At 34.2% G+C, this 14,114-nt stretch overlaps 1 protein-coding gene across 1 annotated transcript; it reads right to left on the bottom strand.

Annotated features, from left to right (window-relative positions):
* Positions 1-7,128: 7,128 nt before the first annotated feature.
* Tmem126b (transmembrane protein 126B) lies at positions 7,129-14,041 on the bottom strand. The gene is made up of 5 exons (XM_005323270.5): positions 13,887-14,041; positions 10,618-10,739; positions 8,793-8,986; positions 7,715-7,826; positions 7,129-7,446 (listed from the first exon to the last, which is right to left on the bottom strand). Exons 1-5 carry the CDS (start codon positions 13,965-13,967, stop codon positions 7,263-7,265), a joined length of 693 nt encoding a protein of 230 aa, XP_005323327.3. The 5' UTR covers positions 13,968-14,041; the 3' UTR covers positions 7,129-7,262.
* Between the last annotated feature and the right edge of the window lie 73 nt (positions 14,042-14,114).

Below are 14,114 nucleotides of genomic sequence, written 5' to 3'. Positions count from 1 at the left end.
TGTGGCTCTGACTTCATTACTACTGAAAGTAGTTGATCCACAGCAATTTCACATTTTCCAAAGATGATAATCAAAAAACAAAAGAGGGACTTTCAGATTCTAGAAATGACCGAGTAGCTTATATTGGATAAATATTTTTATTAATAATAATTATAAAACTGGGCAGTAAGATTTTAAAAGAGATTAGAAAGCAATCAAAAGCATACATATAGAAGAGGATGTATTGATTTTTTTTTTTTTTTTTTTAGCAGTGTTGATGATCAAACCTGGGCCTTTGTTTTTACTAGGCAAGCATGAATGCATTTTTTCAATGTTAAGTCACTTTTGTATTTCTGGAATAAGCCTCACTTTGTCATGAGGTATACTACCTTATATATATTGGTTTGCTAAAATTTAAATTTTTTTCATCTATGTTCATGGGGAATATGGGACTACTGTTTCTTTCCTTACAATATCTGTTTAATATCAGGGTAGTGCTGGGCTTTTTAAATGAGTGGGCAAATTTCTCTTCAATTATTCTGGAGAGTTTTATATCGGTATTATTTCTCAGATGGTAGAATTTACCAGTGAAGACTTCTGGACCTGGAGTTTTTCTAGTGGAGAGAATTTTAACTATAAATTTAATAATTATAATAGATACATGGTTATTATGGTTATGTGTATCTTCAGTGAACTTCATAAGCCCTCACAAGACAAAATGAAATGTCTATTTCATCTAAGTTCCCAGATTTATTGGATTAAATTATTAAAAGTGTTTCCTTATTATCATTTTAATATCTATGGAATCTATAGTGAAGGAACATCTCTTTTGGTATTGGTCATTTGAATTTTCTTTTTTATGTTTGATCTGTCTGGCTCATGGCTGATCTTTTTATTTCTTTATTTTTCTTTGATAGGGGGATTGAACCCAGAGGTGCTCTACTACTATAAAGTAAAAAGGTCTCAGTCCTTGCCTTCCTGTTGCCTCAGCCTCCCGAGTTGTTGGGTTTACAGGTGTGCATCATGTTCCTGGCTGATTTATCTCTCTCTTTTTTTAATCTTCAATAATCAGCTTTTGGTTTAATTGATTTTTTTGTTTTCTGTTGGATTTTCTGTGTTTGATTTGTTCTCCAGTCTGTATTATTTCCGTTCTTAATTTTACCTGAGATTAAGATACTTTTTTGTCAAGTTTCTGTAGATGGGGTCATTGATTTGAGATTGATTTTTCCCTATAACATTTAGTATTACAGATTTCCTTTAAGTACATTTTAACTGTATCCCACAGATTTTCACAAATTATTTTAATTCAATTAAAAAAACTTTCTAATTTCTCTTTGGTTTCTTCTTTGATATGTGGATTATTTAAAAGTGTGTAAGTTTCCTATATTTTTAGTTTACTAGATACTATTCCTCTATTGAATTTTTTTTTTTAAATTAGGGGTGCTTAACCACCGAGCCACATCCCCAGCCCTAATCTTACCTTATACTTTTTTATTTTTTTTATTTTGAGACGGTCTTGCTAAGCTGCTTAGGGACTCATTAAGTTGCTGAGGTTGGTTCTGTACTTGAGATCCTCCTGCTTCAGCCTCCTGAGTCACTGGGATTATAGGTGTGCATCACCATCATGCTCTTGTACTTTGTAATTTTTAATTTAACTCTATTATGGTCAAAGAATATACTTGGGATGATTTGAATCCTTTCAAAATATTATTGAAATTTGTAATGCTGATTCTGGTCCATTTTGGTGTTATATGTGTGCTTGAAAAGAATGTATATTCTACTGTTGTCCCAGGAGTTCTGAAAATACCAAAGAGCACAAATTAGGGTTTTTCTTTTTTTTTCCTTTAGAGAGATGAAGTCTCACTGTGTTGCTGGTGTTGACCTTGAACTCCTGGGCTCAAGAGATCCTCCTGCACAGCTAGAACTATAGGCACAAGCCACTGTGGCAGGCTGATAGTGTTGTTTAAGCATTCTTTATTCTTTCTAAATTTCTACCAACTGTTCAGCCAGTTATTTAGAGAATGTTATTGAAATCTCCAACTATTCTGGAGTTTTTTATTTCTCTCTTCAGTTCTATGAGCTCTTGCTTCACATTTGCAAGATCCATTATTACACTTAGGGCAATTGATCCTTGTATCATCCTGAATAACTTTTTTATTTCTTGATATTATTCTTTCTTTGAAACCTGTCTTGTTCAATATTAATATAGCCACTCCAATCACTTTCTTTTGATTAGTATTAGCATAATATAACTTTTCCATTTTTAAGCCTATGTGAATCTTCATATTTAATGCACATTCTTATAGTTAATGTATAGTTGGATTTTAGCTTTTACCAGAATTGACAATTTCTGAATTTAATGAGGGTAAATTTAGACCATTTTTGTATAATGTGATTTTTTTTTTTGTATTCTAGGGTTCAGGTTTATCATCTTGGTATTTATTTTCTATTCATCTTATTGTTTTATGCTCCCTTCTTCCTTTATTCAGCCTTTATGTTTTGATGATTTGAATTTTAAATTCCATTTTATCTCTGTTAGTAGCTGTAATTCTTTTAAAAATTATAATGATTGTTTTATCATGTATAACATGTGTCTGTTAGTTTCCTAAGGCTATTGTAAGAAAGTATGAAAACAACAAATATTTTTTCTCACTATTTGGGAATCTAGAAGTCTGAAATCACTGTATTGGCAAGATTGATTTCTAAGGAAGGCCTTGAAGGAGAATCTGTTTTTTGCCTCTCTCCTAGCATCTAGAGATTGCTGGCAATCCCTGGTGTCTCTTGGTTTGTTAAAAGCATCATTTCAGTCTCAGCTTCTGTATTCACAGTATTTCCCTGTGTCTTTGATGTGACCATCTTCCCTTTGTGTGTGTCTGTGTGCCCAAACTTCCCTTTTCTTATAGGACAGCAATTATTAGATGAAGGTCCATTGTAATCTGATCTACTTCATCTTAACTTGATTATACCTACAAAGACCTGTTTCCAAATAAGGACATATTCATAGGTATTTGAATTATGACCTAAACATTTGAGGAAGCACAATTCTACCCACAACATCTTTAGCTTCTCATAACCTACCTTCAAGTAATATTATGCCACTTTATATATAGTGTAAAAATCTTACTTTACACTTTCATTTCTTCCTTCCTCATCTGTGTTATTGTCATACATTTACTTCTACAAATGTTATAAACCAGGTAATAAATAATTATTATTTTTCAATAGTCACTTTTTTTTTTTTTTGGTACCGAACCCAGGGGTGCTTTACCACCATCCAATAACATATTCATTCATCCTGTAATAGGTACTTAGGTTAATTCCACTTTTTGATATAAATAGTAGGAATGCAGGGCTGGAGCTGTGGCTCAGGGATAGAGCACTTGCTTGGCATGTGTGAGGCCCTGGGTTCAATCCTCAGCACCCATATAAATAAATAAAATAAAAGATCCACTGAGGACTAAAAAATATCTTTAAAAAAATAAATAGTAGGAATGGGAGTGCAGATATCATTTAGACATACTACTTTCATTTCCTTTAGACATAAACCCAATGGTAGAATTGTTGGATCCTATGATATTTCTATTTCTGTCCCCCACTCCTTGGGTGGAATCTCCAAACTTTTCCATAATGGCTGTACTAATTTATATGCCCACCATTAGTGTGAGAGTTCTCCTTTCTCTACATCCTCACAAGTATTTATTTTTTTTTGTCTTTTTGATAATAGTAATTTTTAAATATTTTTCAGTTGTAGGTGGACACAATACCTTTATTTTACTTTTCATTTGGTGCTGAGGATTGAACCCAGTGCCTCACACATGCTAGGTGAGCACTCTACCCCTGAACCATAACCCCAGCCTCTGATAATAGCCATTTTTGCCTGGGGTGAAATGACATATCATTGTGGTTTTGATTTATATTTTCCAGATAATTAGTGATATTGAACATTTAAAAATATATTTCCTGGTCATTGTATGCCTTCTTTTGAGAAATGTCTATTCCAATCATTTATCAATTTTAATTTTTTGAAAGGTCAAGTGTTTTATTTTTAAAATTTTTAAAATTCTAATTTGTTATTATGACAGCAGAATGTATTAGAATTCATAGTACACATATAGAACACAACTTTTCTTATCTATGGTTGCACACAGAATAGAGTCACACCATTTGTGTCTTCATACATGTACTAAGGATAATTATGTCCATCTCATTCCACTGACCTTCCTACCCTCATACCCCCTCCCTTCCCCTCCCTCACCTTTGGTCTATCTAGAGTTTGTCTAATCATCCCTTGCCCCCAACCCCAATCAGCCCCATTATGAATCAGCATCCATATATCAGAAAAAACATTCATCATTTTTTTTTCTGGGATTGGCTAACTTCACTAAGCTTTATCTTCTCCAACTCCATCCATTTACCTGTAAATGCCATGATTTTATTCTCTTTCAATACTAAATAGTATTCATTGTGTATATATACCACATTTTCTTTATCCATTCACCTACTTTAGGACATCTAGGGTGGTTCCACAGTTTAGCTATTGTGAATTGTGCTGCTATAAACATTGATGTGGATGTGGCCCTGTAGTATGCTTTTTTTAAATCCTTTGGGTATAGACCTAGCAGTGGGATGGCTGGGTCAAATGGTGGTTCCATTCCTAATTTTCCAAGGAATCTCCATAGTGCTTTCCAAATTGGCTGCACCAATTTGCAGTCCCACTAGCAATATCTATTTTTTTAATATAAACTCAAAATTTATTACAGAAATTAAAGAGGATAATGTGAATATATAAAAAGAATTACTAAAGATCATAATTGATATTATGATCATAATTGATACTTGATATTGAAAACTTTCCAGTCATATATTTTAACAACTTACTGTTGAAGATAATTAGTCTCCTTTTTACAATATGGATCAATAAGACCAACTGGCACAAAGCAGACAAGGTGATCGATACTAAGACATACGGAGTAATGGGTTGAGACAGAATAATCAGCTATCTTGCTATTTGCCAATTTCATTAACATATCTGTTCTGGTTTATTTATTTTATTAGTTGCTCAAAACATTACAATGATCTTGACATATCATACATTTGATTCAAGTGGGGTTTGAATTCTTTTTTGTCCACGTGTACAGATTGCAGTATCACATTGGTTTTACAGCCACGTTTAAGCAATGTCCATTTTTAAAACAGATTATTAAAACACTTTTTGCTGTTGCTTATCTTCTGGATATTAATCCTTTGTCAGATGAATAGCTTGTAATAATTTCTCCCATTCTGCAGGTTGTCTCTTCACTGTATCATTTCCTTTGCTGTGTAGAAGTATTTTAAAGTTTGACATAACCTCATTTATCAATTTTTGCCTCTGTTGCTTATACTTTTAAGGTCTTATTTAAAATAAGATCTTTGCCCGTATCAATGGCCTGAAGTGTTTCTCTTGTTTTTCTCTATTAGATTCATAGTTTCAGGGTTTAAATTCCTTAATTCATTTTGAGTTGATATGTGAGTATGATGAGATAGAGGTCTAGTGTCATTCTTCTGTATGTGTATATCTAGTTTTCCCAGCACCAGTTATTGAAGTCTCTCTCCTTTCTCTGTTCTTGGTACTTTTGTCAAACTGTAGTTGGCAATAGATTTTTAGCTGTACTTCTGAGATCTCTTTTGTGTTCCATTGATCTGTTCATCTGTTTTATGACAATATCATGCTGTTTTGATTTTCACTACTTTGTAATGTTTATAAGTTAGGTAGTATGATGCCTCCAGCTTTGTTTTTAGTCAGGTTACTTTGATTATTCGGGGTCTTTTGTGGTTCCATGTAGATTTTAGGGTTTTAAAAATATTTCTATGAAGAATGTCATTAGTATTTTGATGGGGATTACACCGAGTTTGTGGACCACTTTGAATTGGTATCAATATTAATTCTTCTAATCATGGATGAATTTTTTTAATGCCATCTTCAGTTTTTAAAATTTTATTTTATAACCTCATTTTAAACATCTTTCAATTCTTTGGTTAAATGCATTTTTGGGCATTGTTTATGAAGCTATTTTTTTAAAAACTATTTTTATTAGTTGTTCATGGACCTTCATTTTATTTACTTATTTATATGTGGTGCTGAGAATTGAACCCAATGCCTTGCACATGCTAGACAAGCACTCTACCACTGAGCCCCAACCCCAGCTATTTCTTTCTGAAGCTATTTTAAATGGGATTGCTATCTTGATTTCTCTTAGAGAAAGTTCATTACTGGTGTTCATAAAAGCTACTGATTTTTGTATCTTGATTTTGTATTTTGCAACTTCAGGTGGTAAAGGAGGTAAACAAAGGTCAACCTTGTCATATTTTCCAGATTATAAGACTTTAATATAAAGATGAATATGGTTAAGACAAGGAGAATGAGCTGTGGGATTCTATTCTGTAAGGTCTCATCAAACAATGTTTATTTACTGAACTAAAGAAAAAATGTGTAGTTTTTAAAATCTAAAGAAGCATTTGTGAACTCTTTATATATTAAGTTTCTTGAGGGCAAGAACTGAATTTTTACATCTTTGGTTCTTAATGAATGGCAAATATATGTGCAATAAACGTTCTTTAAACTACATAGTAGGGCTGGGGTTTTAGCTCAGTGGTAGAGCAATTGCCTAATGTGTAAGGAACTGAGTTCAATGCTTAGCACTTCATAAAAAAATAAATAAGTGAAGTTATTGTGTCCATCTACAACCAAAAAAAAAAAATAATTAAAAACAAAACTCCATAATGAAGATAATTTTTATAACAAGAAACTAGTTAGTATACTGAATGAGAGTTTACAGTAGAGGAAATGGGCCAGGATGTTATTTTCATACCTTGCTTTCTTGTAACCTTCCAATTCCTCCTTTAGAATTTGCTCATATTATTTTTCCCCATAGCTTCCCTTTCTGCTTAAGTAGTTAGCAGCCCTACTCCTGAATGCTCTCAAATTATGTACGTATCTCTCAAACCCTCTCATTCTAACTCCAGCCCTAAGGACCACTTCTTATTCCATGTAACACAGTGCCTGAGACATAGCAGGGACTTGATAAATATTTCGTGAAGAATATCTAACTGCATAGATCTGAGGCCCAAACCCATTTCCACATACAATGAGGAAAGAAATATGAAACTTACTTTTATTTTACATTTACATTTATTGAATTACTAAATATTTACTGAGTATCAGTTACATACTAGGCAAATGGGACAGAAACAGTTACTTTTCACTCTTTCAAGAATGCATAAAAAATTCACTCTGCTGAGTTAGCTCATTCTTTCATTAATCTTTCTTGTACAGTTTTCTCGAACATTCCATAGTGCTGTAGGCCAATAAGTATTCCAAATGCTGTCTGAAAGACTAGGGGAATTGCCATTACTTTCATCTCTGTTTGACAAAGTAGTAACCAATGTAATAAAACTCTTCCTTTTGGTGGCATTGGAACAGTATGATACCTAAAAATGAAAAATAGTTAATAATACCTCCTGGGAAAATATAACAAAATACAAAAGTTCATCAATCTTCCCTAAACTGATAATTTCCATTATAGGTTTAATCATGTAGATAGTAAAAAAATTAAATGTTAGCTATTTGGAATATCAAACTATTGTGTTTCCATTAGAATGTATGATTGATATCTAAGGAATAAGAATAGTCTATTAACCTAAAAAAAGAAGGAAGAAAAACAACAAAGGAAGAAAAGGAATGAACAGAGAAACTTACTTGACTGCCAGACGTCCATTTTTAGAAAAAGCTAATGCACTGGGATATAAAATACCACATGTTATGCCAACCAGTGAACTTCTCAGAACACAATTTTCCTTGCTTATATTACCTAGAGAACAAAAGTAAATTTAGTCTCTCTTTAGAATTCAGGTTAAGCACTGTTACCTCAAAAAGTAGTTATTTGTATTGTGTTCAACCACAAAACAGTAGAAAAGATATTAGAAATTGAAAGCTGATGACATAGCAGACTTAATATATCATTTTAGAAATGGTTTTAACTTTATTATGAGGAGAATAACCTCTTATGTATGTGCTCTGAATAGAGGCAATTTCATAAAAGAATACTAAACTAGCATACAGACACCTGGATTCTAGGTTAATACACATATTATCTGCGTCAGGTATGTGCTTGGTGCTAGAGACACTCTGACCAGTCTACCAGGGAAGAAAGACAAATAATTAAAAAAATTATGTGTGTTCAATGCTTTGGAAGTAAAATGTATTCAGAATTTATCTAGAAGTCTAACCTATCATGAGGGAATCAGAGGTTTCTCTGGGGAAAGGATCTTTAAACAAAGATCTAATGAATGAATTACAACTAGAGGCTCCATCAATTACTACCTGGAAAATTTAAGGTAAAATGAAGCAGGAAATAACATTATAAGCCCATAGCATGCCAGATACTATGTTAGGCATTTAACAAAAAGCATCCTTTAATTCCCACAACAATCCTGTGAGGTAATTACTATTAGTTCTAATCCATGGATAAGACAACTGAGATGATGAGAACTAGGATCTGAAATCATGTGCATAGTATGCCAATGCCTGCTCTTTTCTAAATATATCATATTTTTGTTTCTCAGGACTTGAACATGCATCAGTTTTGGTTACTTATTAACAATAATGCTTGACCTGCCTGATCAGGATTGTTGCGTGGATCAAATAGGAAATTATATGTGAATATCCTTGTAAGTGGTAAAGCAAAATACAAATGTAAGGGATTACTATTAGTATATGTTAATGAGTAACTTTATTTAGATATAACTATATTATATATTCATGAATTTAAATTTACCTGAATACAAAGCATCAGTTACAAGGAACTTGTAAGTAACTATAGTGGATAAAAATGGAAGTGCAGTCAATGGTGCATATGTCTTCAAAGCATCATATTTAACCTTGAAGCAATATCTGAAAATGAAGTTTGCAAATATTCCAAAGATACTAGCTGTTGTCCCAAGGAATACCATTCCAGGTACATTTAAGGTCCTAATAGGGAAAACAAAGGGAATGATTAAGTTTAACATAATATTCTCATAATAGATGTATCCTTTGCTCAGCAGTTGTTATTATATATTTATTCAGCATCAAATATTTCCTTTTTTTTTTCTTTTCTTTTCTTTTTTGGTACTAGGAATTGAACCCAGGGCATTTTACCTCTGAGCTACATCCCCAGACCTTTTTCATTTTTTATTTTTGCATAGAGCCTCACTATGTTGCTGAAGCTGGCCTCAAACTTTCAATCCTCCTGCCTCAGCTCCGGTATTGCTGGGATTATAGGCATGCACCACTGTGCCTGGCCAGCATTAAATATTTCTTGAGCATTTACTATGTGAAAGGTATTTCTGAAGTGTCAAGGATAGGGTAGTGAACAAAACCAAACCAAAAAAGAAAAGAAATTCCATTCATCATGGAATTTGCATTCTAAAGAGAGGATTTAGGATGGTTCCAAAATGTAACTCTTTTGTGGCCATTAACTTGGACACAAATAAACATAAATATGTTCCAAGATAGCTAAATGTTATGGCTACTGACATACCTATTTCTAAGAATACCTTTTCTGCTATTAAAATAAATAATTTGCTTAAGGTAATCTAGGAAAAAAATTGCTTAGGCTATCTAGAAAATAATTATTTTTTAATTAGCCCAGATACTTTCAAAATAACTTGTCTATGATTTATAAAACTTCTTCCACACAGAAACTAATATTCTCTAAATAGTGGGAAAAAAAATAAAACTTCTTCCAAAGTGGTCTGATAGATCTAGTTTTACTAACTTGGACTCATGAAAAAATCCAAAAAGTTCTAAAGTTAAATATTAGTTGTCCTTTGACTTTATTCTTTTTTTTAATTTTATTTTTTTATTTGTTCTGATTAGTGTGACTTTATTCTTGAGTTCTATTAATCTAAAAGCCAAATGGTAAATAAGACTGTGTATATCATGGAAGCTACATTCCTTTTTGCTGTACTTGGCACTGTGGTTGAGATTATCAATCCTAAACTGATTTTAATCATAACTGCTCATCAATGAAATATAAGTACCTGCCAAATATTTTTCTCCTAATTACTTAATTTTTTTTTTTAGTTGTAGATGAACACAATACCTTTATTTTATTTATTTTTATGTGGTGCTAAGGAGCAAACCCAGTGCCTCACATATGCTAGGCAAGCCATCTGCCACTGAACTACAACTGTAGCCCCTCTTAATTACTTTTAATTAAAAAAATATTTACTATACAAATAATGTTTTTAACAATAATTCTGGGCATTTAAAAAATTTTTTGTTTTAGTTGTAGTTGGATACAATACCTTTTTATGTGGTGCTGAGGATCGAACCCAGGGCCTCGCACATGCTAGGCGAGTGCTCTACTGCTGAGCCACAACCCCAGCCCCTAATTCTGGGCATTTTTTTTAAAAAGAAGTGAAAGAAATTATGCATAACCTCAATATTCTGACAATTCAGTATTTTTATCTGTTTCCCTTTAGTTTTATTTTTGAATAAGCTTTATTCATAACCAACTCAATAAAGGTGACAGTTTCTTAGATAATCCTCAGAAACAACAGCAATACAAAAGATCTGCCAATGAAGTTAGTAACTTTCAGTACAGTTCTGTCTCTTACTTTTCTTTTCTAAGGTACTCGAATTTTCTTTCTATGATGTCGATGACCATTGGTCTTCTGAGTTTTGCATCTCCTAGAGAAAAACTGGGCTGACCATGCATATAAATTGCCATCTTGATGTCCTGGAAGACACAAAATTCCAGAACCATAATAGCTAATGATAAAACCTTATAAAATTCTACAGATTCAGACTAAAAAACATTTAGAGTTCAGTAAAGTACTGTCATTTGCTTTCATATATTAAGTGAATGATTCAATCAACATTTATTGAGCTCTTATTGTTAGACACTGGCTTTTTAAAGTCACACAATACTTTAAGAAACTGGCAGAATTATGATCACCTCTACTTTTATAGATGAGAAAACTGAAGTTCAGAAATGTTAATTTGCTTTAGGATTTAGTATAGGATAAGTGACTGAGATACTGAGTTTTTGTTTTCAGTACAATGTCCCCCTGTCATTCCAAGGAAGTAGCCAGTGCCCCCTCTCTGATCTACCTCTTTAGGTGGCAAAGCAGAAGTAGTCCCTGTTTGGTGATTACTGTCTCTTTCCTCTGTCTCTCATGAGCTCATTTTAGAGATTATGTTAAATTTCCTACAGAGGTAATAGAGAGCAGAGATTGCTTTCAAGAATAAGGAAAGATAAAATCAGAGAGAGGGGGTACTGTTTCAAACTGGGAAGAGGCAGTAGATCATGGCTACCTTATTTTTTGTTACACATTCAGTTCTTCAGTAGCTCTTAGGGTGGAGGAAGGGTCTTAGTCAGAAGTAAGATCATGGCTACCTTATTTTTTATGTTACACATTCAGTTCTCCAGTAGCACTTGCAGTGGAGGAAGGGTCTTAGTCAGAAGTAGCTATATGATACATCACAGAGCCTGGCTTTATGGCACTGGGCTCTGAGGTTGATCCTAAGGGTCCTATGTCCCAAATGTAAGAACCATAAGGGTTTGGCTAGTAGTATCTTAACAGAAATCAGTGAGGAAAAAACCCTGGAGTCTCAGAAAGGATCCTCTGAATGTTCTGCTCTGGGTATTTGTATCTTTGTAAAAAGTTTTAATAATAACATTTGTTAAATATTGTGCCACTCTGGCATGGAGTTTAAGAGTTCTGTTTAATTTCATTTAAACAAGGAAATTGGGACATTTCTGGCAAATCCAAATTTGTGGCTTTACTATGTAAGTGGAAGGTCTACTGATGCAAAGTTCAACCTTTTTATTTTACCTTCTTCAGATTAACCAATAAACAAATAAAATAGAAAGCCCTTTACAAATCACACCAATCTCCATTTTAAAAAACTTTTATAGTCAAGGGCATTTACTTAATCTCAAATTTTAGGAATTCTAGGCAAGAGAATTAAAAATAGATTGATTAATGAATGCAGAAGATGATAAATCAGTGGTTTTCTGCCTCTAGCATGAACAAGAATAACACAGTACATTTATCTGAAATGAGCTCTCTTGAGCTTTCTTCTTAAATATTTGGATTCAACAGGAGTAGGGTGAGGCCTAAAATCTGCATTTTATTAGCACCAAGGACTTCTAAGGCTGTGGTCTATGAACACGACTTAAACATTGCCGTAATACTCATTTGCTGAATGGGTGATATGTATCCATACTAACTCTTACTAATGAAAGATCATATCCCCCATAGGATAAACACAGAAGTCTTGGGCTCCTCTGAACCTTCTTATGGTGTTATAATACAATGAGTAATAATGGATCAGTTTCTTTCCCTGCATCATTGCAGAACTGCATTCAAGCCAGAAAATTTTCTTCAAATTTTCTGAGGTTAGGAAAAAACCAAAAAGGTAAAATATTTAACAAATTACAATTTTTCAGGGAATAGACTTAATCTTTTGTTTTCTGACACACTAATGAAAAAAGAAAGATGGGAGGGAGATTCTATACTTAACCCATCTACTGGACTATGAAGGTAGTTGTCAACATGATTAATCAGAAACCTTACATAATTTTTTTGTTCTGCAGTCATCCAATTCACTGAAGCTTACCAATCCTCCACCCCAAAAGAAAACTTTCAGGCAATGTCTTCTTGTAACACCTACCCAGTCTATAACTCTCAGCTCTGTACATGAAAAAACAAAATCAAAATAACAAGAACCCTCCTAAGTATTATGATTACTAGAAAATAAATGAACTAATGAAAACAGCGAATATTTATTGAATGCTTAATCTTTGCAAGGCACTGTCAAAGAAGTGATTACTTTCATTACACTCTCATCCTTAAAGCAGATAAACAAACTAGTAACTTTCAGAAAGGCTTTATTTTTTGCGGTGCTGGGGATTGAACCTAGGGCCTGTCGGATGCTAGACCAGCGCTCTACTACTAAGCTATACACTTAGCCTCCAGAAAGCCTTTTTAAAAAGTATTAAAATGTAAAGATTTTGCTACAGCCAACATTTTACCTAAAAATTAACTAGGGAAAGATCACTCAACAGATCACCACACTTTTACCAGTAAGAGTGCATATGCACACGCCTATAATCCCAGCATCTCGGTAGGCTGAGGCAGGAGGATTGCAAGTTCAAAGCCGGCCTCAGCAATTTAGGGAGGCTCTAAGAAACTCTGCCAGACCCTGTCTTTAAATAAAATACAAAAAAGGTCTGGGGGGTGTGCCTCTGTGGTTGAGTGCCCCTGAGTTCAATCCTCGGTAAAAAAACAAAGGGGGGTGGGGAGAGTGCATATATGTAGGGTTATAATCTGCAAAGCGCTTTAGTTTGTTGTGTTCTTATGTGTATTTCACTTGACCTTAAGAATTTTATTAACATTCACTCATCATTTATAGAGCTCTCGCATAGTCAATGTCCTTGGGAACTTAAAAATCTACCGAAAAGCCAGAATAAAAACAGTGAGTTTAAAGGGAGAATGAGGATACCATTTAATATAAGAAAAAGCAAACAACTGAGATAGGGGAAATGTGGGAAGGCTTCCTGGAGGAAGGAACATTTAAGGGAAAATCTGAAAAGAGAATTTGGCGAGGGTGGGGAGGGACAGAAGCCAAGGAAATATTCCTAATTAAAACAAGGGCCTATACAAAGTACGAAAGCAAAAGAAAATAAGCTGCAGATAATCAGGATTAAATTTTAGGTCTTCTATTTCTGCTTATTTCTAAAGCGACTGGCGGCTTGATTATGCCCTGTCGCTGATCGTTTGAAATGTTCAAATCCTGTAGGTGCATCATCTCAGAAGAGTCGGCCAACACTTAGAAGCGGTGGAAAGCACTGCCCTTACCACTAAGAATTTCTGCCTACCTCGGGCGCTTCTCCATCTCCCACCGGCGTAGCACTTGAACCTTTCAGATCGGGACCAGCCTGTCGCCTGTGCGCCGCCATGTTGAAGGCCCACGTGACCCGCGGGTGGGCGGGGCCCCAGAACGCCCGGGGCGGGAAGTGGGGTGGTTTACTGCGCTCACCCCTTGCCTGAAGCTCGGGGCCCGCCCCCACCCAGTCAAAAGCCGCGCCCTCCATCCGGCCTGGGAT

The sequence above is a fragment of the Ictidomys tridecemlineatus genome, chromosome 4 (genome assembly GCF_052094955.1).
Source record: "Ictidomys tridecemlineatus isolate mIctTri1 chromosome 4, mIctTri1.hap1, whole genome shotgun sequence".
Taxonomy (NCBI): domain Eukaryota; kingdom Metazoa; phylum Chordata; class Mammalia; order Rodentia; family Sciuridae; genus Ictidomys; species Ictidomys tridecemlineatus.
The sequence above is the reverse complement of the archived record's forward strand: the minus strand, read 5'-3'. Positions and strand labels throughout refer to the sequence as shown.

Bases quoted from the DNA above. Each gene is read 5' to 3' on its own strand.
- Tmem126b (XM_005323270.5), bottom strand. From the start codon at position 13,967: ATGGCGGCGCACAGGCGACAGGCTGGTCCCGATCTGAAAGGTTCAAGT. The intron at 10,740-13,886 runs GTAGGCAGAAAT...TGTGTCTTCCAG, and splicing joins GAGATGGAGAAGCGCCCGAG to GACATCAAGATGGCAATTTA. The intron at 7,827-8,792 runs GTAAATTTAAAT...TTTGTTCTCTAG, and splicing joins AACTGATGCTTTGTATTCAG to GTAATATAAGCAAGGAAAAT.